The sequence below is a fragment of the Asterias rubens genome, chromosome 3, assembly GCF_902459465.1.
Source record: "Asterias rubens chromosome 3, eAstRub1.3, whole genome shotgun sequence".
In the NCBI taxonomy this organism is placed as follows: domain Eukaryota; kingdom Metazoa; phylum Echinodermata; class Asteroidea; order Forcipulatida; family Asteriidae; genus Asterias; species Asterias rubens.
Window position 1 is genome coordinate 13,082,467 of NC_047064.1, and position 26,754 is coordinate 13,109,220.

Sequence of the window (26,754 nt, forward strand, 5' to 3'; positions counted from 1 at the left end):
CCTTTAATACTGACCCGATACCGAGAACTCAAGCTCCTCATACAGTAGCTTGTAAAAATACAAGTAATTGCTACAGTATGTAAGTAAAATGTCGTTTTTATTTGTATGTCTATAAGTGAAAGGTAATGCCGCGAGCAAAATGTTCATGCCTGATCTTTTACTTTTCAGTCTTCTTGGTAATGCTGGACCTTTAAATACAGTGGACACTATTGGTAATTGTCAAAGACCAGTCTTCTCACTTGGTGTAGCTCAACATGTACATAAAATTACAAACCTGTGAAAATTTGAGCTCAATTAGTCGTCGAAGTTGCGAGATAATAATGAAAGAAAAAACACCCTTGTCATACGAAGTTGTATGCGATTAGATGGTTGATTTCGAGACCTCAAATTCTAAATCTGATGTCTCGAAATCAAATTTGTGGAAAATTACTTCTTTCTCGAAAACTATTTCAGGAGGGAGCCGTTTCTCACAATGTTTTATACCATCAACCTCTCCCCATTACTCGTCACCAAGTAAGGTTTTATGCTAATAATTATTTTGAGTAATTACCAATAGTGTCCACTGCCTTTAACTTGGTAAGTAATTGCTAGTTTTTATTTATTCGGCCCAATGAGTAGAAAAGTTATCAGCTTGAATAGCTCCATTGTAGATCCAAGTGGATATTCAGAAGGCCAATAAGGAGACTGCTTGAGTGAACTTCAACGCTACACCCAATGCAACATGGTGGACATAGGTTCAACTCCCTACTACTTGAAGTACAAACTGCAAATCTTTGTCCTCTCTTATTTCACTCAATAAGTAGTTAAATTGTCTGAAGTTGGTCCAGATTGGTCCTTGTGTTGAAACAAACAGACTAGTGATAAATGTATGATGCCTCAATCCAAAAAGCAGAAATGATAAGCAAAATAATGGAGAGCTTGAAAAGGGTCGGCCTGCTATAGGCGATCACCTCAGTCATTGCGTCACATGCGATTAAAGTCACCTGGAAGTGGTATTTTTTCAAAATAAAGCTTTTGTCACTAATATATGTGTTTTGATGAGTGGAATGTGAATAAACAGTTAACTAAGGTTTTACAAAATCAGTTCTTATGTTATTTACAAATTTAAGAGTAGACCCCGACCCGAGAGGGCGCTGTTCGTGACGTCAATTGAGGCAGACTTTGCCTGTAATGCGTAGAGTAAACACAATTGCAAAGTACATGTACGGACCAAGTCGTGAGTTTGTACGTTTCAAAAAACAAACAAAAAATGTTTTTCCGGCATTGCCGACCAGGTGTATTGCTGCTGAATGCAGAAAAACACTTTTTGAAATGTACCAACTCACGACTTGGACGTACATGTACTTTGCACGTGTGTTTACTATAGTATACGCATTGCAAGCAAAGTCTGCCTCGATTGACGTCACAAAAGGGGTAGGCGGAGTCAGCCCCCCAAACAACTTTATATATTTTTTAAACATATAAATCGTAACAAACAATTACTAAAAAAATTGTTTTATTGTTCGTAAGCATATACTCTTATGTTTGAAAGAAAAAAAAATTATATTTCCAGGTGACTTTAAAGTGAAACATTTTGTATGTTCAATTGCATTTTCTGCCTTGAGTCAGTGAAGAGAAAAGCAAAAGTTCGATTGGTACTATATCATAGAGTATATACTAGTGATCACTACTAGATGGGGCTCTGGATTTGATTTTTTTTAAGGAAGGCTATTTCCTCAATTCACCTAAGCGACTTTGTGAATTATGTTTACTGATTAACTGCTTACTGGATATGTTAATTTCCAGACCGATGTCCGAAGAGCCGAGAGGGCCTTTTTTTGCCTTTTTGGGAATTGATTGAATAAGAAAATAACGAGATTAGAATTGAAAATAATAATCATTGAGATCGTGAATTATGTTAACTGATTAACTGCCTATTGATCAATATTGTTGTTAATTTCCAGACCGATGTCTGAAGAGCCGAGGGGGCTGTTTTCCTTTGTGGAATACGATACGCATAAGAAAATAACGAGATCAGAATTGGAAAGATTGTTGAGATTGTTGTACTGTGTTGAAAAGAACAGTGTTTTTGTTAAAAAGAAAAGAGAAGTTGTACTCAGCGGCCGAATCCCGGCCTTATTCCCATGTTTTTCAATAAATTTGTAGAATATACTTGACTGCCTATCCTTGTGCTTATTTTGGTCGATCATAAGGGTAAAACTGTTTTTCATGCGAATGAGCATGAAAATTGTCATTAGTGGTTGACTCCCTGAGAAAGCAATCGCAATTACCCCCCCCCCCCCCCCCCCACTTCTTATTGTGTTTTCATTGTGTTATGTGTATGCCGGTTATGAGTGCTTTCCATGATTTAAAGGAACACGTTGCCTTGGATCGGACGAGTTGGTCTATAACTGAGCGTTTGTAACCGGTTTTTTTTTTAAATGCATATGGTTGGAAAGATGTTTTAAAAGTAGAATACAATTATCCACACAAGTTTGCCTCGAAATTGCGTGGTTTTCCTTTTACTGCGCGAACTAACACGGCCGTAAATGGCCGACCGTTTAGTCGACGAGGTAGAAGGAAAACCGTTTAATTTCGAGGCATGTTTGTGTGGATCATTGTATTCTACTTTTTTTACACCATCTTTCTACCCATATGCATTTGATTTTAAAAAAAAAACAGTTACAAACGCTTTTCAAAGACCAACTCGTCCGATCCAAGGCAACGTGTTCCTTTAAGAGGTTGTGAGTAGAATTGTACATGAGTAGACATCACGGCCATTGCAAAGTGGCGTCATTTTGTGTCAAGCCCACAACAAAATCATGAAATAACAACAGCAATTACCCCACCCCTCCACTACAGAGCCATTCGTTGATCGAAATGTGCACCCCCCCCCCCCGCAATATTATTTTGTCTTCGTTGTGTTCTTAGGAATTAATTCTTTCGAGGTTTTTAGAAGGGCTTGGGGTACACGAGAAAACAAGTGTTTTAAAGAATTGTGCACATTGTGGGCACACCCTCTTCAAGCAGAGGCACACCCTCTTCAGCATGTCGGGCAAAGCTCAGCTTGCTTTCGGTTGCTTGCCACAGTGGGGGCACTTCGTGGCAAACGCCGACACAAGACTGTAATAAAGGGTGGTTGAATCAGGACAGGCGCGGATCTACGGGGACGTGTGGGCTATATAGGGGGCTTTGGGGTTCAATGGAGGAAACCATGAAACGGCTGTTCACATTGAAATCACCATTCCCTGACAACCTCCGTTTCCATCAGCAACAGCAGACTGTTTTTTCTAGATAAAGAGTAAAAACATATTTACATGCTACCATTATGCAACAGCCGACCGACCCATTTATGTGGCCTCGCACTAGAGCGCGACATGACACAGGAATTACTCCAACATCCCGACAAGGTTATCGATGAGTTTGCCCGAAAAGGACGCCGCATTTCACTGATCAAGTAGTAGACATGAACTTTTCAAACAACCTCTCCCATAAAACTCTCAATCAAAGTCGTTATAGAGGAAAATCTCAGAGGAAGATGCGACTACTCTGTCGCCATGCACTTTTCATAGGTGTCACAGTGAAATCTGTCTGCAGAGTTTGTCCCCCGTATGGGAAATTAACATTCAAAAGAGGGCGCTATCAGAAGTATAGGTGTACACAGTTTGCCGTATTATTGGGGGGGGGGGCAGATTCTCTGGGCGACAGAATCTCCGGCCATAAAGGCACTAGCTACTGATGTCATGAAGTTTAACTAAAGCATTTACTAATATTGTTTGCATTAGGCCTACTTTTAGTCGGTCTTTTCGTCCAAATATAAAATAATTGTTTAAATGTCATTAACTTTTCTTCCACAGAAGTTGTCTATGGAAAACTGGTACCACTAAACAAAGACGTGGAACGGGTACCGAGAGCTCTGAGAATGATCCACGGGCAACTAGCTCCTTTCCACGGCGGCATCCTTGGCTTGGACTCGGACTGTCTTGTACATGATATCAGTGTTTGATAGACTATCTTTACTTAAGCCTCCGGTTTCACTTTAGTAGACGTAGATCAGTGCGTAAAGAGATCCTAGAACAATGTGAATGATGATGGTTGGGTTCATTGACAGACTCTGAGCAAACATTGTAGGGGACTCTGCCATGTCTGTGATGATAAAAGCATTGACCTTGACACACAGTCAGGGTATGTTAAATAAAAAGGGATACTGGTGTCATTTAGAAAATGTACAAAGGGTTTGTTTTCATAGTGACTGGGAACAAGACAAAAATAAATCCGCTCATGCATCAAGCATTTTTTTTTTTGGGGGGTGGGGGGGGGTTGCCGCTATTTGTTAATAGAGACGCGGATCAAAGGAAGCCTGCTCCCTCTACACAAACTATAGAGAACTACCTAAAGGAATATCAATGTGCCCTCTCTTTTGCTCAAACCAACAATTGGAAAAGAGCGTAGGTCTAAAGGTCGTGACCCCTAACTAATCTTTGTGACCCCTTACATTCATGTAGTTGTCCCTTAAACTATTATAAAGTGAAAACGGGGCGCACAATGGGTTCATACAGTAAGTTTTGCGTGCACTTACCTAACTGAAATGTAACATTAATGTTTCTTTGACATTAATAATAAATGGAAGTATTAGAAACCGAACAAATGGCGTAATAATGGCCCTTGCTTGCAATTTGTACAAAAACATTCATTCCCATAGACCTCCACTATTTTAACCCCAAGCACCCCGCCCGCCCACATAAAAATGTAGACACGTCAGACGCGTGTGAGTGCCACAGACTCGAGACTGTGCCAGTCTCGCGCACACCGGGAGCGAGAAAACACGATAAACGTGTTTTTTTTTTATGAAATCAAAGCTTTTTTATTTTATTTTTTATTCTAAATACCGAATGTGAACAACAAAAATATTCATTACAGCTTGTTTAAATTATTGTAAGCTTTTTAATTACATATACAATTAATCGGCTTTAATTGTTGTATAGACAAAAGTAAAACTCTGGGACAAGGATGTTAATTTGATCTTAAATTTTGTGAAACCCCTGTTGCCTACATACAGCCAAATAAGAAGAGTTTGGTGAAACCGGCGGTTAGACCTTTGGTATTGTCAAAGACCAGTGTATTCCAAAATGCATAAAATAATAACAAACCTGGAAACATTTGGGCTCAAGTTGGTCACTAAAATTTATAATAGCAAAAAAAAAACTCTTGTTGCACAACTTTGCGTGATTTCAGTGAGAAATAACCTCTTTCTCTGAAACTATAGCGTTACTTTATAGGGAGCCATTTCTGACAATTTGTGCATACTATCAACAGCTCTCCGTTGCATGCTCGTTACTAGTATCTATGCTAACAATTATTCTGAGTATTTACAAATAGTGTCCAATGCCTTTATTTAAAAGTTTTAGAAACATGTTGAATTTGGACACAGCATCTGTTAACACAATAATTGGTAACATTCGGCGTTCATGCCAACCTGCGCGGTTTGTATCAACATAAGACGGGTCTATTAGAGTTACCACCGCACCCGCTGACATCCACTAACTGGGTTGAATGAATTTAATTAATTCATCAATTGATTTTGACCATTATTATAAAAATGCTTCACATCTCTGTGTGGTGGGGCCTATATACCCATTTTGCTCACCTGTTACTGGTTAAAACACAATGGAATCTCGTATCAATTATAGCTCAGTGTTATTATCAAACGTCACTTTAAAGGCACTGAAGGACACTGTTAGTAATTACTCAAAATAATTGTTGGCACAAAAAACGTACTTGGTAACAAGCAATGGAGGTTGGGAGAAACGGCTCCCTATGAAGTATTAACGCAGTTTTCGATAAAAAAAGTTATTTTCCACGAATTTGATTTCGAGACCTCATAATGAGGGCCCGAAATCAAGCATCTGACGAGGGTGTTTTTTCTTCCAATCTCGAAACATCGACCATTTGGGTTCAAATTTTCACAGGTTTGTTATTTATGCATGTTATGTTGGGATACACCAAGTAAGAAGTATGGTGTTTGACAATAACCAAAGGTGTCAATGACTTTAAAGGGCACATCACCTTCCGATTCGGCGCTTTTGGTGCCACACAAAAAGAGTTTGTTTGAAAGGATTATGGTTGGAAAGAAATGTAGTAACTATTCACATACAATCCATTGACATTGTGTGTTAAGTGTGTCATTTCACGTGGTCGTACTCAATCTGCACAATATTATCCTTTATCTGTTATCTTTGTTATCTTTTTAAAGTCACTAAAACACTGTGTTAAATCAGCACTGTGTATTAAATAAACACTGTAGTACAATACAAATACGGTTGGTGATTTTTGCACGAGCAGCTCCTGTAGGAGCTGTTGGAGTAAATTTCGGATAACAAAGGATAGATTTGATGTATCAGATTTGAAGGCCGTGTGCTCCTTTAAACACACGTGCTACCCTTGTCGCATCAGCAGAATCACAGGTTTGTGAACCAGTGAGTCTGTCATATTGGGTTCAACATGTCTAACCATAAAACATCCTATGTATTTTTACTGGCCCTTATCGTTCCTGTTGTTTTACCTTCAAAGAACCAAGTAGAAGATAATTTACCACATGATAATTTGGATCCGATTTTTCACAGCGTCAAAACATTACAGGAACACGGCAACAGAGAAAGCAGTTCTTTGCTTGATGGGTGGGAAAATAGGAAGTCCTTTCATGACTTCCTTGCGGCCGAGGAGTTGGACGTAGGAGGAAATAGTATGGAAGAAATGGGACTTCCCAGAGAGGATTTGGACAATCTACAGTTCGATGAGTCTTTTGATGAGGAACTATTCATTGAAGATGGCACACAAGACTTTTCAGAGGAACACTCAATGCATGCATACCGTGAGTCCAGGCAGCGGGAACACGATGATTCGCAAGAGGAACTTCCAGACGAAGGTTCTTATCAAGACGATGGGTATGAGTACGAGGATGGCAGCATAGCAATGTCGGATGAAGTGGTATATGACGAAGGGATGCGATCCGTGGATCGCCAAGGAAACTTCATCCAGGAAAACGCCACCGACGGCAGCGAAGAGAACGAACAGCGAGTAGTATGGACGGTCGAAGACAGTATCGAGAGAGACAACAAACATAAACTGGCTCGAGACCCAGACCTGCTATTACTTAACCCTCTAAGCAACAGTGGATATTTAGTTGTAAGCAAACTAACCGAAGCCAACTTCACAGAAGCAGTATTTAGCAACGAGGAATATTATAAGATCATCAGTTTTCGTAAGTTTGAAAAAATATTATCAAAACCATTTTCAAAGCTAGCCAAAAACTATTCCTATAATGACATGTCACCATGTGACAGCGTTCCGGATGATGGCCCTTGATCTGCGGCATTTTGTCTTCTTCTTGTTTTCCAAGAGAGTCTCATTTATAAATATACACATAATTATTTGTTTATATAGGGGAAACGTATCAAAGCTCCTTATGACAAAAATACAAGATTTTCAATTCTAGATCTTTGCTAATCTCAATCTCTGTGTTTGATTATGCAAAGTTTTGGTGAGTGCATGTACATCCTACCATATCAATTAATAAAGCAACAATGGTTGCAGATGTGCGACAGTTATTTCGACGTCAACCTGTTGATAACGCCCATCATGAAAAGAGTACCCATTTCATTTCATGTTCGTTTTTTACTTACAAAAAAAAACAGAATTCGATTTTAATCCGTATTGTGTTTGCCAATCAGTATTGGTAAAAACGAATCGATTCTGTTCACAGGCACGTCACATCTCTGCAAGCAGCTACGTCGGCCACGTAGTTTTCCGACTGCCAGCCGTGTCACCAACAGCTATCATCGCCACATGTACAGCACTAAAGGAAATTCCTCATAATTTGCTATTTTGTTTTTATCCACTGATTCTGAATTGAGTCTCCCCTCTGTGTCGTCGCCAGCATGGCCCCCGTGTTTAGGGTGTTCAAGTTGACTTGCCTCATGGTCGTTGCATTTTCCCTCACGTCCTGTCTCACACACGAGGAAATACTGCAACAGCACGCCAAGTTGCAAGGCAAAATTCATAAAGCACCACCCAAACCCGTTGTCATAGAAAAACCAGTTTTCAGGACGAACCCTGATGAGTTAAAATCCAATGATGATGAGAAGCTACCTTTGGACAAGCAAGAGGCCCCATCAGATAATCTCAAATCTGGAGGAGGTCGGTCTACCGTAGTAGACACTGATGGGGATAATCCATCACTCAAGCCAGATCAAGAGGACATATTTATCGATGATGATGAGACCGAGGATGCTGGTGGCCTACCCCTTAAATTCCCCGACCCTGATTTAGACGAGGAAGACGGGGGCAGAGATGAAGAAGTTCAGGGGGAACTTCTTGGTGATAAAGCTGAAGATGAAATACACCACGAGGAAGACGTTGATGAGGAGGCGCACTTCCAGGAGCAGTACCGGGGAGAACCTCAAGATGCCCCGGTCGGAACGCTCGTCTTGGAGGATTTGGAAGAAATAATTTCTAGTCAAGAGAGGATCCTTTTGCATTTCGGTACAGTAACGGTAGAGAATATGAGTGAAGATTGCAAGATATCAAAACTTGTAATAATAAGTAACTATTTCTTGTTTATTAAAACAATAGCCCAGGGGCTAAATTGCAACAAAGTTTACAATTTACAAAATACAATAAGATATACATCAACAAGATCTATATCCATCTTTTTCTTATCCATTTGATCATGAAATTACAATTTGTTCAACCGAATAACCACAGTTTGCCATCAAGCGGTTAAAAATATTATGCTATATTGGAACCTTCTCAAAGTGCAGTTTAAAACAGGCCTATAATAGATAAAACTGTATAAGCTTTCGTATACCATATTTTTGCTTCGAAAGCCTAATGCAATTTTGTATTTTAATTAGTCATTAAAGGCAGTGGACACTATTGGTAATTGTCAAAGACTAGCCTTCACAGTAGGTGTATCTCAACATAAGCATAAAATAACAAACCTGTGAAAATTTTAATGAAGATAATAATGAAAGAAAAAAACACCCTTGTCACACGAAGTTGTGTGCGTTTAGATTGTTGATTTCGAGACCTCAAGTTCTTAATCTGAGGTCTCGAAATCAAATTCGTGGAAAATTACGTCTTTCTCTAAAACTATGGCACTTCAGAGGGAGCCGTTTCTCACAATGTTTTGTACCATCAACCTCTCCCCGTTAATCGTCACCAAGTAAGGTTTTATGCCAATAATTATTTTGAGTAGTTACCAATAGTGTCCACTGCCTTTAAGTGCTACCACTTTACCTTTCTTGTAGCATAATATGACCCGCAAAGAATTTCTTTCATACTTTTAATTAAGCAAACAAACTACAGATAGGACATGTACAATCTTCCCGCATGTCCACAGTGTCATGTAATATGGGGATTCCAATAGATTGTGGGTAGTATGCCATACACGATAGGCCCTCGCCTTCGGCCAATCACACGGCAATTCGACCCTGCTGGCTTTAAACGGCCGTGTAAGAACTCGTCGCTACCCTTTTATTCCCTTATTATAACCCGTTAAACTATTACTAGACACGTGTATTGTTACTATAGTCATAAATATGGTCGATTAGAGCGATTTATATTATAAATAATCGGTAAACAGTTATTCCATATTGCATATAGCCGGTCGACATTTATTTGTATGCATTGATAATTTACCTCGGTTCACGGCCATTCGATTGATCCAGATGGTCTGTCTGGCCTTTGTTGTCCCGTACCGATTAAGTGAACAAAATTACACTCATGTAAAAGAGACAAATGCAAACATAACACACGTGTTCAAGTGTTTTCCGCATGTTTATTAAAGCTGCCGACATACTTTTATCAAATGTTGGGTGAATATGACACGTTCCTTTGAAAAACAATATCCAAAGTTGCCCTAAAACTTTGACAAATTGCGTACAGGGACAATCTTTTTTTTTGTAAAGATAGTATTTTTTTCTCGGGTTTAAAGGCACTGGACACCTATTGTAATTGTCAGAGACCAGTATTCTCACTTGGTGTATCTCATGCGTTTGTTACTTCTCGTCTTGACAACGGCAATGCTCTTCTCTACAGTCTTCCTAACAACCAGATTTCCCGACTTCAACGGCTCCAAAATACTGCTGCCCGCATTGTGACACTGTCTAGAAAATCCTGTTCTATCACCCCCATTCTGAAACAACTACACTGGCTCCCTATCTCTCAACGAATCATCTTCAAGCTGATGCTCATTGTCCACAAAGCTCTAAATGGCAAGGCTCCCCACTATATTTCTGAACTGCTTCAAGTTTACACTCCATCAAGGAATCTTCGATCAAGTTCCATGCTTCTCCTCATTGAACCCAAGTATCGACACTCATGGGGTGACAGGTCTTTTTCTTCAGCCGCGCCACGCATCTGGAACTCTCTACCACTTAATCTTCGATCTTGTGTTTGTACCGCAAAATTCAAGTCTCTTCTCAAAACTTATCTTATGTCACAGGTTTTCAATGACTAATTTTGGTGTGTCTGTTTTTCTTTGTGTTGTGTTTTGTTTTTGTTTTGTTTTTGGTTTTACTGCGCCTTGAACACCCAGCAGGGTGGATATGTGCGCATTACAAGACTTATTATTATTATTATTATTACCCATAAAATAACAAATCTTTGAAAATTTGAACTCAATTGGTTATTGAAGTTGCAAGAGAATAATGAAAGAAAGAGCACCATTGTTTCACAAAATAGTGTGTGCTAGCATGCAGCAGATGCCACAATAGTGTGTACTAGCATGCAGCAGATGCCAAAATAGTATACACATAATGAATGTTTATGAGTGCAATGGTGCGAATATGTTCATGAGTTGAAAGATGGAATGTTCTATTCAACGAGGCGGAGCCGAGTTGAATGGAACATTCCAGCTTTCAACGAATGAACATATTCGCACCATTGCACGAATGAAAAACATTCATTATTTGTTTTATATAACATCCAAGTAGAACTTTGTCATTTTGATTGAAAGAAACAACTTTCAAAACAAACAATTTCAACTGTAGAAGCCGAATGCTAGTAATTTTACTATGCCTTCTTGCAGTAACACCTGCTGCGTTACCAAAGACACGCGCACGCAGTGATGTTTTTACTCAGCTTTTTCGTTCCATCCGAAAAGTACCATTGCACGCTGGCAGCGTGCCAGCGTGCAATGGTACTTTTCGGATGGAACGAAAAAGCACGGCGAGTGACTCAGCGTGCAATGGTACTTTTATTTGCTATCACGTGACGGACAATCCTCCAATCAAATGGCAAGGATCTGCTTGGGTGTTATATAATGTGTGCTAGCATGCAGCAGATGCCAAAATAGTGTGTGCTAGCATGCAGCAGATGCCAAAATAGTGTGTACTAGCATGCAGCAGATGCCAAAATAGTGTGTGCTAGCATGCAGCAGATGCCAAAATAGTGTGTGCTAGCATGCAGCAGATGCCAAAATAGTGTGTGCTAGCATGCAGCAGATGCCAAAATAGTGTGTGCTAGCATGCAGCAGATGCCAAAATAGGGCTTCAGGACTGAGGTCTTTTAATATTTGAGGGAGGAATTACATCTTTTTCAAAAACTACGTTACTTCAGAGGAGTAGTTGCTTCCAATGTTTTAGAACTCTCAACAGCTCTCCATTGCTCGGTATCAATTATTTTGAGTAATTACCATAAGTGTCCAGTGCCTTTTAATATCAATTTTTAAAATTCGGAATAACTCTACCTCTGCATCCAACACGGGATTTAAATCTTTGAATTACATTTATTGCATTATCAATTCGAAATGGTACTGCTTGAGTGAGCTTAGAAGTCTCGGTGATTCTTAGCCCTTCAGGACGTCAGCCGTCCCGTGGTGATCCGAGAAACAACACACGGGGCCGAAGTGTCTTGCAGGTGTCACGACTGGGACTCGAACCCGGACTCGCTGATCAGAGAGCTTGCATCTGGTGTATTACCCGCTAGGCCAGGACACGCCGTATGAATTCGGCTTCCTCTTTAATTGCATCTGGTGTATTACCCGCTAGGCCAGGACACGCCGTATGAATTCGGCTTCCTCTTTACTTGCATCTGGTGTATTACCCGCTAGGCCAGGACACGCCGTATGAATTCGGCTTCCTCTTGACTTGCATCTGGTGTATTACCCGCTAGGCCAGGACACGCCGTATGAATTCGGCTTCCTCTTTAATTGCATCTGGTGTATTACCCGCTAGGCCAGGACACGCCGTATGAATTCGGCTTCCTCTTTAATTGCATCTGGTGTATTACCCGCTAGGCCAGGACACGCCGTATGAATTCGGATTCCTCTTTAATTGCATCTGGTGTATTACCCGCTAGGCCAGGACACGCCGTATGAATTCGGCTTCCTCTTTAATTGCATCTGGTGTATTACCCGCTAGGCCAGGACACGCCGTATGAATTCGGATTCCTCTTTAATTGCATCTGGTGTATTACCCGCTAGGCCAGGACACGCCGTATGAATTCGGATTCCTCTTTAATTGCATCTGGTGTATTACCCGCTAGGCCAGGACACGCCGTATGAATTCGGATTCCTCTTTAATTGCATCTGGTGTATTACCCGCTAGGCCAGGACACGCCGTATGAATTCGGCTTACTCTTTACTTGCATCTGGTGTATTACCCGCTAGGCCAGGACACGCCGTATGAATTCGGCTTACTCTTTACATTTATCTTAAAACTATTATGTAATTTCTACTTTTAAGAACTTACAAAAAGTCATCGGGAATAAGTAACAAACACAACTTGAAACTCGAACACGTGTTTTTTTTACCTCTCACAGTTGGCGAGGACTGTAAGAAGTGCGACCTCTTCCGACCTCACTTCGCTGCAGCCGCTAAGACGTTTTGGGACATGGAGGAGACAGACAACTCCCAGGTGGTGCTCTTCTATGAGGTTACTGACCTGCAACTCATGGTCAAGTTCAATCTACGACAGCTGCCGACGGTGTTCTTCTTCCGGTCAGGAATCCCAATTTTATACGAAGGTAAAACACACCCCCTGCCATGCGCATGCGCTTGACATTCCTACTCTGGTAGTTGGGAAACCGTAATCCACCTACCAGGGTAGGCCTATATACAGATCTATAACTCGTTAGTGACAAACTTCAATACCGTCACTGGAGCTAGAGATTGATGTATCCTATACAAAAATGGAATGGTCTTTCGCATTATTTTTCCCATCAAGCTGGTTGTAATGAAAAACTGTCCCAAATTCAATAAAGTCTAATATTAAACGCAAATCCCTTCGCCTCGGGTGCCATTTGCACCCCTCCTCGGGTGAACAAACACCATGGATCCTGTCACAGCGTGCAACATTATACCATTTTTATTGGCACCCGAGGCGAAGCCGAGGGTGCCATTTCCCCTCAAGGGTGTACAAAAACCCATGGACCCCAGTCACAGCGTGCAATAATTGTTTTGTTACACCTTTGTTGTATAATTGTTATTCCTCTTCTCAAAGTATATGAATTTTTGGTTTTTACCCATACAACAATGTGTGTTAGCACTGTATACTCAGTACTTTCTCGAGTCCTGTGAACAAATATCACAGGCATGTTACTCGGGTGGGATTCGAACCCACGACCCTTGCAATTCTAGAGCAGTGTCTTACCAACTAGACTACCGAGGTTGCCCGGCAGCTGGAGGCAGTTCATATCCTATGTTTTGGCAGCGGGTACCGCAACGATATAATAGATGTTAAATTTGCATCGGGGATAAAGAATAATAATTTTTGGTTTTTACCCATACACCGAAAAAGTGTTGTTGTCATCTTCAAACATTATTACGACGGCCTATTCATTGTCTAATAAGCAGACGAACAAGAAACAATTCCCTCGAACCCGCGGTTGTTCGTACACAGCGCTGGAAATCGACCAACGCCGGGGGAACGATCAAGTTGATGTACACCGGTGTACATCACTTTTCATGTTACCCGGCCCGTCGACCCATGTAACATGCGTGTTTGTTGCGCGTCACATGATTGGTTCTCGACCAATCAAACTTCACAGTTTGTTACCGAGGTATAACAAGCGTATTTGTTGCACGGCACGTGATTGGTTCTCGACCAATCAAACTTCACAATTTGTACAGAGGTATAACAATAACAATTGTATAATGTTCTCGGGTCATCAGGCAGGAAGCAAAGTCTTTTGAAAATCACCAACTTTGTACACCTGACACTTGACATTATGTTGTCCAACAGGAACCTTAACCAAAGAACCTCTAGTGAGTTGGATGCTTGCTCACTTGGAAGTGATGGGATGGGAGCTTCAGGAGGACAACTTCGACTTGGAGACGAAGAGGAAGAATGAAGACGGCACTTCACAACAGTGGCTTATCAATTTGTGAGTCTGTGTGATGTGCAATATTCTAATAAAATAGTGGCTTCTTATAGCGCGCACATCCGTCACTCAGTGACGCTCTTGACGCTGTAACTTTCAGTAATTTCATGCAAGGTATCTGGGACTGCATTTGAATTATTAGACACCCTGTCATGATTTACAATATGCTTATAGTGCAATATGCTACCAATCAAACAAGGAACAACGGGCGAACCCCTTCTCTTCGATGCACTGGGTTCTCTTCGGTGCACGGGACCAACGGCTTCACGTCCCATCCGAAGGACGAGGCATTATGGTTAAGTGTTTTACTTAAACACATGAGTCGCGACTGGTACTAGAGCCCACACTCTGCTGGTAAGACACACCAGAGCCTTGAATCCGGTGCTCTTAACCGCTAGCTAATTAAGCCACGCCCAAGACCGTAAGCATTCGCCCACGTGAGTGGTGCGTACGAAACTCATGCGCCATTATCTGCCTGCGCGAAGACACAACGGCCACACACTCTTACTACAGGAAATGTCTACAGGTTTAGAGTCACACTCTCGGTGTTGCTCTGTGCCCCATCTTTGACACTAATTAAGTACTAACTCTTGATGAAGGGGAAACAAACATGAACACTCGTAATGACGTCATAACTTTTGTGTCACGTCTTGACGTCATCGTACGAATAACTCTACCACGCCCCTTTGGATTGTGTACGGTTAGGTTACGCCCACCATCGAGATTCACGATATGAAATAATGCACATTTTGCTACAAAGAACGACCTCTAATGAACCCTCTGTGCTTGGTGGGTCTGGTGTATTTAACTAAAATAATTTCTTCTTTTGTGACAGTTGCAACGTGGATATTGCTGGTTGCGACGGGTTTATGGCAACGTGGGAAAGTGCAGCCTACAGGTATAAAGAATAATCATACCGAATTATTACTAATATTTATACAGTATAGAGCTGCTTAAGCAGAAAGTATTGCTTTAAAACATTCGCTAAGCACCAATAAACAGGATACCAGTCACAAACAACGTGGGCAATTATATTTGACCTTTTCACAGGTTGACTTTGACTCTCAAAAGAGTGAAACTGTCACCACTCGGCAAGAGATTTTTATTTTTTATTTTTTATTTTTTACTAATGTGTTATTTTTCGGCGCTCAAATTCTAGTTTGAATGGCACGGTTCAGTTTGGATACGTTGATATAGCACTTGAAGTCACACTGGCCAAGAGATTTGACGTGGACCCACAACATCTACCAGCAGTTGCCCTGTAAGTATTATACTATGACAATCTGTGTCTTAAAAATGGAGTTAAAAAAACCCACTGGTCTCCAAAGTTACCCCTTAGCGCATTGGAGATTGTGAAGCACTGGACACTTTGGGTAATTTTCAAAGACCAGTATTCTCACTTGGTGTATCCAAACATGCACAACATAACAAATCTGTGATTTTTTCACTCAATTGGTCAGCGAAGTTGCAAGAGAATAATGAAAGAAAAAATACCAGTGATGCACAAAATTTTGTGCTTTCAGATGCTTAAAAAGGGGCTTCAGGCCTGAAGGCTTTTGTTTAATTTAGAAATACCCTCTTTCTCAAAAACTACTTTACCCCCCGAGGGAGCCATTTCTCACAATAGTCTAGTGAATCTAAGACAATCTATGGTTTGACCCAGACAAAATTGCAACAGAAATGTGTTTTTTGCAAGTGTCTCCTGAAACCCTCTAAAACAACATATCCAAAACGTAGAAGGAAAAAAATAAGCAGGTGAAATGTGCATAATTTGCATAAATTAAAAAATACTGTTTTTCCCTTAAAATACTTATGAACACCCTATACAAAGCAAATATGTTATTTTTTTACATGATTTTTTTTCATGGGAATGGTCACTAAATATTTTCCTAACACATATGAGCAAGAACAAATCCAAGATGACGGCCAATTTCAAGATGGCCGCCATTTTCCCGCCAAAACCGTCTTATCGCCAGTTAACATAAATGTAAGATAACTATACAATCTAATAGTGAAGGTGATCCGATGCAAATGCAAAACATACTGTGATACCCGGAGATGTACCTGCAAGAAGCTGGGCTTGGAATGCTCAGTAGTGTGTGTGGCGAATGCAAGGGAATAAACTGTAGGAATTCGCCTCAGGTACATGTAGCCACTGACAGCTTAGCAAGGAGCTCTAATGTTCTTTGCCCCCTTTTAGTTCTCAACACTCTTAAAACCATGTATTGTTACATCATGCAAATTTTCCAGTTAAACACTGCATGCAAGTTAGGGTTGCTTTTGAATGTCTCCTTGAAAGTGTTATAAAGTTGAAAGTTGTTTATTTCAATATACCATTGTCACAAGTATAGTTTGTAAAATGGGATTAACATAGTGATACATAATGTAAAGAACTGTCATGCGACATCAAAAGGGACTTTAAAATAATGTCATTATTTAACTCAGATTTTTATCCTATTTAAAAGCCTTAAATCGATTTTGGCGGAAAAAATTGCCGCCATCTTGAATTTCTTTGAACTCTTCATGTTTAGAAACAATGCAGTGACCATTCTCATAAAAAAAAATTATGTGAAAAAAATAAAATATTTAATTTGTATAGGGTGTGCATAAGTATTTTAGGAGGAAAACGGTAATTTTTAATTTATGCAGATTATGCATTTTCCCCTGCTTACTTTTTTTTACTTTTTGGATATGTTGTTTGAGAGGGTTTCAGGAGACACTTGCAAAAAAAAATCATTTCTGTTGCAATTTTGTCTAGGTCAAACTACTGGACTACAATGTTTTATGCTATCAACAGCTCCCCATTGCTTGTTAATAAGTAATAAACTATTTTGAGCAATTTCAATAGTGTCCACTGCCTTTAAACATTATTATTCTATTGAACCCAGGTTGAAGGACGACCAGATATTCTGGTGCACCCTACCTCTTATGGAGCTCACAACACACAATTTAATTCACTTCGTTACTAGCGGACACATGAAGAATGATGAAGAGCACCTACCGAGTCAACTAAGCGCTTTGTAAGTTTAAGGGTTTTCATTCACTTTTTAGATCAAGCGTTTGGCCATAACATGAATGCCTGCTTGCTGTATATGAAGACGTATGCAATATAGTTTACCTGCCTACAGAGTTTTCAGCTTCATAAGTCGTCAAGTTTTTGAAACAAAAAAATGAAACCACAGAACAATGTTTTCAGGAGGGTCGCGTACCTCCGTGCTAAAATAATTTGCCTCGTGAGACGATTTGTTTTCTTCTCGTGAAATTGATATATTCGTTTCTCAAAAACGACAACACCTCATCAGCAAGTAACATTTTAACTTCTACCATCATTATCTATAAACCGTGTAAGTTAAATGTAAATGTATAGAGGTTTGTGTTGTGTGGTACACAAGGTACACATATTTTTTTTAATAACGTCTCCACAGTATATTTTATTTCAAAAATACCAGTTTTTCAATTTTATGACTCACCCCACAAAATCGCAATTCATGATTTGCAGTCAATGAATAAGTTATTTTAAATGACACCCCCCCCCCCCTCCCCAACCCTGAGTTCTTACCGGTGGTTTTACTTCCATAGTCAAAAGTATAACACAAAATCGACCATGCAGTCGTTACGCACAACCAATTTTAACATCTCAAAATAAATCTGATTATAATGTAAATAATAACTCTTTGTTTTCTCTTCTTATAATATGTTAACAGTGCTGCGTTAATTGTAAGGGCTGGTGCACATTTTAACGTAAGTATTAAAAACTAAAACCACTGTACATGTTGAAAGGTGACATCCAGCAAAGTATTTTGTGCAACGTGTTTTCAAAGAAGACTTGTTGGTTTATTTCCAAAAAGCTTTGTTCATATAGCCACCCACAGATTTAAAGGCAACAACTGATGGGGTTTTCACTATTTTGTTTTGCAGGTTGTTTTAGCCACAATGGTAGCAACTACAGTGGTCTTGTATGTCATCTACGTTTATGTTTGCCGACGACAGAGACTAGCAGACAGTGGGAAGCAGAAGGGAGTTTAAGTTAAACCAATCTCTACAGTTTTGTATGATCTACAATTTGGTTACCAGTTAAACAGAGAATAGTTTCCAAACTCCTAGTTACGACATTCAAAGTCAAACATGGTATAGCTCCTATAAATACTTCAAAGAAATTATCCTAAACTAAGTGTCCTATTAGAGATCTTCGTTCCGGCTTGCACAATCGTCTCGCTCCTTTTCCAGCCACCACCAAACCATTAATGGGCAAAGGGCCTTTCAGTTTGCATCTCTTGAACTCTGGATTTCACTCCCCCAACGTAAGTTTTTTTTTTTAAAGACATATCGTTTTGTGAAATAACTTATGTTTTCCATTGTATGCATTTTCTTTTTCTTTTTTGTATTCAACAGTCCTGGTTTTTCTCGCCCGAATTCCGCAATCGCAGCTCTGCCTGGTGCACCACACTAAATAGGCCACTAATTATTTTGTTTTTGTATATCCACAGATACTTTTGAAACATAACGTTTTCTGGGGTCATGTAATTAGTAGATTGTGTTAATTTAATACTATTTGTTACGTCGGTGTCACATCAATCTTTGAAGTAATGGGTAATGGGTAAGATTGTATTTAGCTGAAAGACCCCACCCCCACCCTAAAGTGAGTAGCTGTAACACAATGTTCGACTTCTATCCTTCTTTTTTTACATTTGTTCTTCTGAATTTGTTCTCCTGTATTCGTTAGATTTGGGAGGGGTAGGGATACCCTTTGCAACATATCGGGCGTGGTATATAATTTGATAGATGTTAGCAATCTGATATTGATGTAATTTTGCTACAAACTGAAACCGGTAAATAAAGAAAAAACAGTCCAGTAAACTAAAATTATGCTACGCCTTTCTGAAAAGTTTATTATTTCACTTCCAAATTATTTGAAATAATTTTATGTCAATATTTGCTGGAATTAATACAAATAACCATGACTATGAAATCAGTAAATACCCAATATATATTAATTACAGTTAGCCTTCCAGAGTTGTACCCGTTATTAACATTTGAAACAATAATATTACAAATTGGACCACATATGGGTGCGATAAATTTGTGAAGAATACGGTCAATAAATTTATGTTATCATAGTGTTGTTGTTGTTGGTGTTTTTTAATTATACTATTTACACATCAAAGTTTAATTTACACATTCATGCATACAGAGCGGCTTCAACGCAATTCAATTATTACCTCTAATTTATTTACCCATATCCATATTTAAAAAAACAAATTGTTGTACAGTTGCCAAAATATATTCAGAAAAAAAATTGTATTAAATAAGTTTGAAAAATAAAATCTCACTCTGAATAAATCTGTTGCGATACCAAACTTACAAGTTGCATAACAGTCTCTAAAATCCACCAACCAAGAAACCTATTACAGATATACCAAGGCCAAACTTCATTAAGCCTGTAAGCATAAACAATCGCTAAGCCCAGACAAATCTTGCTTAAAGGAACACGTTGCCTTGGATCGGTCGAGTTGGTCTTTGAAAAGCGTTTTTAACCGTTTGTTATAAAATGCATATGGTTGGAAAGATGTTGTAAAAGTAGAATACAATGATCCACACAAACATGCCTCGAAATTGTATGGTTTTCCTTTTACCTCGTCGATTAACACGGTCGGCCATTTATGGGAGTCAAATTTTTGACTCCCATAAATGGCCGACCGTGTTAGTTCGCACAGTAAAAGGAAAACCACGCAATTTCGAGGTCAAATTTGTGTGGATCATTGTATTCTACTTTTACAACATCTTTCCAACCATATGCATTTTATAATAAACGGTTACAAACGCTTTTTTGTAGACCAACTCGTCCGATCCAAGGCAACGTGTTCCTTTACCACCCAAAATTACTATACGTTTACATTGTTGTGACTGGTGCCCTAGATAATTTCTGCTTAGCAAAGAAATATGTGAAGCAGTATTTTTTGCTTTGCAGCTTTATTGGGCCCACTGTCTAAATTAAAAAGCCAATACAAACCACTATGGCAACACAAACAACTTATCTGAGATTTATGGAAGATAAGTTGTCAGAATGACCATTGTGATTCGCATTGTGACATACACTTTGCTTAGCAATTAAAGGCACTGGACACGTTTGGTAACTGTCATTAAACAACAAACCTGTTAACGTTTAAACTCAATTGGGTCATCCAAGTTTCAAGGGAATGGTGAAAGAAAAAACACCCTTTGTGCACAAATTTGTGTGCTTTCAGATATCTTCAGGCCGGAAGTCTTTTGATATTTGAAGAAAAAATTACCCCTTTCTAAAAAATTATGTTACTTTAAAGGAAGCCGTTTCTCACAATGTTTTATACTATCAACAGCTCTCCATTGCACTCAACAAGTTTTTATGCTAACAGTTATTTTGAGTTATTACCAATAGTGTCCTGTGCCTTAAGAGTGATCGGTAGTTAAAATCAATGTTAGCTATACAGTGCAATCGAGTCTAGGTCATTCAGTCGATCTACATTTCATTGCTGTCCATGAACCGATTTCCATGATTCAAAATGACAGCATGCTTACACACCACTTAATCATCACTCATGTATCTTCGTTTAAACAGTCGTTGTGTCATTAAGTGTTCCTCTCTATCTACAAAAGAAAACGCAACTACATATCTGAACATCTTAAAAGTGGAGTAAACAATCTTAGATTTAACTCAAACTAAGTTATGTTTTGGGCAAAACAACCGTTATTTTCGTGGTGCAAGCTTGAAGTATAAAACCTGTTCAATAACAATGACAGAACAGCCCGCTTCAATTTAAAGATGCTAGTAAACCAAAATCAGTTAAACAGAACGAACATCAAATGATGTAATGCAACCATTTTGCACGTTGGCGTTTGCTTCCTTAGCAACCCCATCACCCCCCCCCCCCCCCCCACACACACACTTGTCCCTTCCCATTAAATAAATAAATAAATAAAATAAATAACAAAATAAATCAATAAAAACCATTTGTTTCAAAAAATTAAATGTAAATAATAAAAAAAAAATGAAATGTTAAAATCCCTTACACAGTTAGAAATATTTTAAACAACCTGTTTAAAATATTAAACAACCGCTGTTTAACCAGGGCACATGAACAACCTTGTTTAAAATGTTAAACAACCAAGGTTGTTTAAAGTTTAAACATTTGCTTGTTCAAAATGTTAAACATCTTTTTAAACAACCACTTTTAAACAACCGATGTTGTTCAAAGTTTATGCATTTGGTTGCTCAAATTGTTAAACATCAAGTTTTAAACAACCTTGGTTGTTCAAAGAGATATGTTGAAAACATTATGGTTGTTCAAGATGGTTGTTTAAAATAACTGGGGTTGTTCAGTATGGTTGTTTAAAAAAACTGGGGTTGTTCAGTATGGTTGTTTAAAATAACTGGGGTTGTTCAGTATGGTTGTTTAAAATAACTGGGGTGGTTCAGTATGGTTGTTTAAAATAACTGGGGTTGTTCGAGATGGTTGTTTAAAATAACTGGGGTTGTTCAAGATGGTTGTTTAAAATAACTGGGGTTGTTCAAGATGGTTGTTTAAAATAACTGGGGTTGTTCAAGATGGTTGTTTAAAATAACTGGGGTTGTTCAAGATGGTTGTTTAATTAACTGGGGTTGTTTAATTAACTGGGGTTGTTCAAGATGGTTGTTTAATTAACTGGGGTTGTTCAAATAACCTGGGTTCAAAGTTTTTGTGCTTTAAAAAGCACAAAAACGTGGTACAAAACGTTATCTAAAAGGGAAAAGTCTCAAATATGTAACACAGAAGTCAGTGACACAGAAATTTAAACTGAATCATCATTGAAATATTTATTTATTCCCAAATATAGAAGCCTTTTCTTCGCCACGAATTAAAGCACAGTTTTCATGTACGTCACTTCACATGTGTGAGAGTGTAATTTTCTTCAACACATTTCACAAAATCAGCACCACTGAAATTCATCACCACTTTGTACTCAAGGCGTCAGACAGCATTCTTATCACACTGCATGTATAATGGTGTATAAACAGGCATTCTTTCATATTGAAATTGATGGAAATGCTAAACAAACAAAGACAATGAAATTCATTGAACTGTATAATCAACAACTTTCAAGATTGAAATTTATCACAAAATGTTTGTCTTCAAGTCATCAAACACCTGCACTATAATTAACACACTGCATAAGGTAAAATGGTGATTCCACAAGATCTATGCAAGCTTTATAAACCAATAACACTGAAATTCATGGAAATATTTACATCAACATTATCTAGCATTCAAAGTACATATCTTATCCTGAAATAGATTTGAAGTCGAAAACGCCAGTGTTGTTTATTATTCCAGCCGCAAAGTGTTTATCTCGATAGAAACCCCCTTGATCATTAAGGATAATAATTAGATGTTTATCCCCCATGAACATTAAACCTTCAGGTCCATTAAAAAATCTAGTTAAAATAACAGTTTTTTGCTAGACAACAATAAACACATATGTATTTTCACATCATAGGAATTGGTAATTTTTAGAGTTCATCAGAGAGAGGTCTGTGGTTTTAATGCACAAATTCATCAAGACATGGAATCAATCGAATCTTCATTTCAATAAATCCAGGTTTGTTTTGTTACATTATTGCAACCTCTGCCACCTTATCCACCATGTCAATTAAGCAATGTAATTTTCTTACATTACTACAATTCCTGTGGCCGGGGCTGTATACTCCACAGGGAGCTGAGAAGGTTTAAGATATGATGACCCAGTGAGCAGGGGATAATTATTGTAAACTGCTCCGAGAGCGACTGTCATGGCGGATACGGGGCATTATAAGGGTTTACCATTATTGTTATTAGTATTAAACAATCAAACAATTAACACGAACAAGACCTGACTGTGTTTAAACAACTCAGTTTAAAATTTCTTCAGCACACTTTTCTTCCCTTATTAATTACCTGTCTGACACGACAAGAATGTCCTTAACTCCCTAACTGATGTTGAAACTCCACATTTCCCTGCAATGCCATAGACGTTTGTCTGGAGGAACTCCCAAGTTGTACCACAAGCAGGCTGGTACTCTATGTCCAACACATAAATGAGCTTAAAACAATAGTCAACTGCTTTAGTCATGGTGTTGAACTGGAGAGCTTGTCTTTCAACGATGACGAAGATTTGCAGTGGATTTATGCGCGATCCAATAACTAGCAGGAAGGGTTGGGGATGTGTCTCTCTATCAACTGACTTAAGGTAAAATGCCATGTCAGTCCCTTCCTGTAAAATATGTGAAAAACATATTGAACCATTTAGTTTCATTATATTCTGGCCGTTCTAAGTCATTATTTACAATATTTACAGTGAGTGAATAACATTGAATGCTGACAGTACACAGCACATGAGCCACATTTACATAGATTGTACAGCATAATTTACCTTCAATGATTTTTTATTTTAAAATACATGCATGTACATTGAGGTGCAATGTATGTTCATATTCAGTTTTCTATCAAATACGAAACGTCAATTCATTGCTTCAACCTCTCTAAACACTGTTTATCAAATTTGGGGGCATTTGGCATGCCATAATCGTTGCGACTTCATACCAAACAACCATCGTTTAGAGCTCTCGTGTGGAAAACGGCCTTAAGTCTTCACATGACATGTTCATACTGAAGATGTTTATGACGAAAGTGTGGATCTACAGGTGTATGATGTATTTGATTTTCAAGATGAGGTATCAGAAAAAGGTCTATTTTGGAATTTTCAGATATAATGAAACATACTTACAGGCTTGACATCAATGAATGATTTGACACTCTCGAAGACAGAACATTTCCCTTTCTTACCCCTGGCCCGTCCACAGAGTACCAATGGTAAAACAGCGAAAGCAAGTGCTTCAGTTTCCACTGAAAACAAATTCCACATTAGAATTATTTGCAAAGGAAATTTTAAAAAGAGGAGGAAGACGTGAGCCTTATGTAGATCAGATGCAATTATTTTTCTATTTGCAGAATACCATTTGATGGTATTAGGAATTTTGCTGTTTCAGGGTGCAAGTCACAAAAGAAGACGACTTTAAAGGTCAAAAGTGAGCTTGTCTCAAACATAATTCAGACAGATGTTGTTACTACTTTTTGTTTCACTTTCCTTCACTTCTTTCCTAAAAGCTGGCCACCTGCATCTAATAATGAAATTACAGTATCGATATTTACTTTGCGAAAGCTTTACATCTCCATGCTCTTCTGTTGCTTCTGCATCATCTTGATCCTGCTGCTCTCTTGCACCCCCTCCACTTCCACCCATGTCTATGATGTCTAAGCTGGTTTTGTACTGAGGATGGACATTCTTCACATACATGACAAGCTGTGGTGCTAATCCAGGCCACTTGCAGAAAAGACTATCGGCTGATTTGTTTACTGTTTCGCTGAAATCTTGTTCTACCTAAAAAAGTTATGTATAAGCAACATTATTGAATTTATTTTAAATAGATATTAAGTTACATGTATAAGTTACATGTATAACATTAGTTATTAAAGTTCAAATAAAGTCAATGGCTTAAAATAAATGAGGTTATCTTGACAAGCATATGATTGACCCCAATGATTTGTATAAAGTACACACCAACAGCCAGTCAGAAAGAAACTAGAGGCACTCAGGAGGAAGTGCTAATCCTCCGCACGCCCACATTACTGCACCTGTGGTACTTTAGTGTGGGGGTAATCAATATATACCATTTGTCAGACGGCCCACACTATGTTGGGGACTATAAACTGAGTAGGCCAGAGTTTTTTGTAAAACGAAAACAGAATAAGTAAGTGTTGAAAACATGATAGCCATTACTTTTGAGCAAGATATGGTTGGAACATACTATAAGTAATCATGGATTCAGGGTCGTTTGTGTGGATGTCAGACTTGGATGTTTTTCCTATAGTTATACCACAGGCCTAAATGCAACGGACACAAAACGAACCCAAAACGCATTTATGGAAAGCCAGCTTACTTTGGCTTACACAAATAATTAAATAGAAACCTTTGTATTTGTGAATTTAAGATCAGTGTTACAAACCTATTTTGCAACAATAAAAATGTACAGACTGCGCGCAAGCAGTGCCGGTGTTAGTTTATGAAAAAAAAAAAAAAAAAACGCGGGTTCTGCAAAATACGTGCACATGCTTGGCACTCACATGCAACTGAGTGTTAGTTTGTGGCTTCAGTGATGTTTTTTTTTAAAGAAACTTGAACAATTTCAACTTACCACACCAGAGTCCAGCAGTCTGGGATATTCTCAAAGATTTCAGCTGTGCTTGGTCTAGGCAGCTGTCTTAACCACTTATACCTGCGTGTGCTGTCTTCTTCATCTTCTCCAAGACCATGGATTGTGGTGCATCATTATGATGAAGCCAATTTATAGCCTCTTGCTCATCTTCCTCTAAAAAGAACCATTTCAAAATAAACACAGTGTAACTGAATAGGTTGATTATAAAAAATATGTAGTAATTTTGCTGACCCAGCACTGGTGGCTTCCCATCTTTCTCACAGATTTTGTTATCCACAGCAGCTTTGAAGGCTTGCCTACTACCCACTGTGCACGGTGCTGTGTAATCTTTGCTTATGACCATTGCGATGCTGAGTCTTAGCTTCAAAAGTTTGAACTTAATTACCTAAAATCATTTTGACAGGGTGGTGTTGCTCACTAGTCCGATGCTGCTTCTTCACTGGAGCTGGTTCAATCCTTTTCTTGCAATTGTTTTGTGGTGATGCACTCTTATTCATTTGCCAACGGACATATCGCAAACGGAGTTCAAGTACCCACTGGCAGGTCTGTGTTTCTCTCCTTTGATGTACCAGGCCTCCTGTTTAAATGAAATAAAACTAAAAATTTACATTGTTATACACAACCAATTTTTCCCCAGAGATCTCAGGTGCAGGATTAAATCAAGGAAACAGCAAAGGAAACATTTTTTACAGTAGTGTGCATTTGCTGCTTCTCAGAAATAACGTAACAAATTACTGCAAACTGCTCATGAACATTATTAGTTATACCACGAGTACAAGTGGAAAACGGAATGACGTAGTGTGTCTGTGACCCATCTTTGGCCTTGCGGCATATGGGATGCATGACGCACTTTATTGTTCCGTGTTCCACGAGCGGATAACAAGTGTTATCCCATCTTCAAGCAAACTAGTAAACTTGACATACACTCAAGATCCGCATTGAATGTATGATAGTGTACGTGCAGCAGGAAAATGCACGCAACTGAGTAAAGTGCACAACATTCGATGCACGGGGTGCAATACAGCCATGCGATATGGGATATCACACTGTTGTTGCTATGGATAGACCAACCAGGATCGAGGATTCAAGTTTGCTTGAAGATAATAATCATACAAATCATGCAGGTT

General features: G+C 38.8%; 2 protein-coding genes across 2 annotated transcripts; one reads left to right on the top strand and one right to left on the bottom strand.

Annotated features, from left to right (window-relative positions):
* Positions 1–7,801: 7,801 nt before the first annotated feature.
* On the top strand, positions 7,802–19,866 carry LOC117287726. The gene is made up of 8 exons (XM_033768228.1): positions 7,802–8,520; positions 12,802–13,005; positions 14,223–14,364; positions 15,197–15,259; positions 15,521–15,622; positions 17,250–17,381; positions 18,066–18,102; positions 18,280–19,866. Exons 1-8 carry the CDS (start codon positions 7,917–7,919, stop codon positions 18,385–18,387), a joined length of 1,392 nt encoding a protein of 463 aa, XP_033624119.1. The 5' UTR covers positions 7,802–7,916; the 3' UTR covers positions 18,388–19,866.
* Positions 19,867–23,289: 3,423 nt separating this feature from the next.
* Positions 23,290–25,656, bottom strand: LOC117288415. Its single transcript, XM_033769266.1, has 4 exons — positions 25,607–25,656; positions 24,564–24,792; positions 24,139–24,257; positions 23,290–23,625 (listed from the first exon to the last, which is right to left on the bottom strand). The coding sequence occupies exons 2-4, from the start codon at positions 24,706–24,708 to the stop codon at positions 23,302–23,304; spliced, it is 588 nt and encodes a 195-aa protein (XP_033625157.1). The 5' UTR covers positions 24,709–24,792; positions 25,607–25,656; the 3' UTR covers positions 23,290–23,301.
* Between the last annotated feature and the right edge of the window lie 1,098 nt (positions 25,657–26,754).

What these genes read in the sequence shown, in the direction of transcription:
- LOC117288415 (XM_033769266.1), bottom strand. Translation starts at nt 24,708, where the DNA reads ATGTATGTGAAGAATGTCCATCCTCAGTACAAAACCAGCTTAGACATC. An exon ending in AGATGTAAAGCTTTCGCAAA is followed by an intron (nt 24,258 to 24,563) that starts GTAAATATCGAT and finishes ATTTGTTTTCAG; the next exon opens with TGGAAACTGAAGCACTTGCT. An exon ending in CATTCATTGATGTCAAGCCT is followed by an intron (nt 23,626 to 24,138) that starts GTAAGTATGTTT and finishes CATATTTTACAG; the next exon opens with GAAGGGACTGACATGGCATT.
- LOC117287726 (XM_033768228.1), top strand. Translation starts at nt 7,917, where the DNA reads ATGGCCCCCGTGTTTAGGGTGTTCAAGTTGACTTGCCTCATGGTCGTT. An exon ending in GAGGATCCTTTTGCATTTCG is followed by an intron (nt 8,521 to 12,801) that starts GTACAGTAACGG and finishes TACCTCTCACAG; the next exon opens with TTGGCGAGGACTGTAAGAAG. An exon ending in TGGGAAAGTGCAGCCTACAG is followed by an intron (nt 15,260 to 15,520) that starts GTATAAAGAATA and finishes CTCAAATTCTAG; the next exon opens with TTTGAATGGCACGGTTCAGT.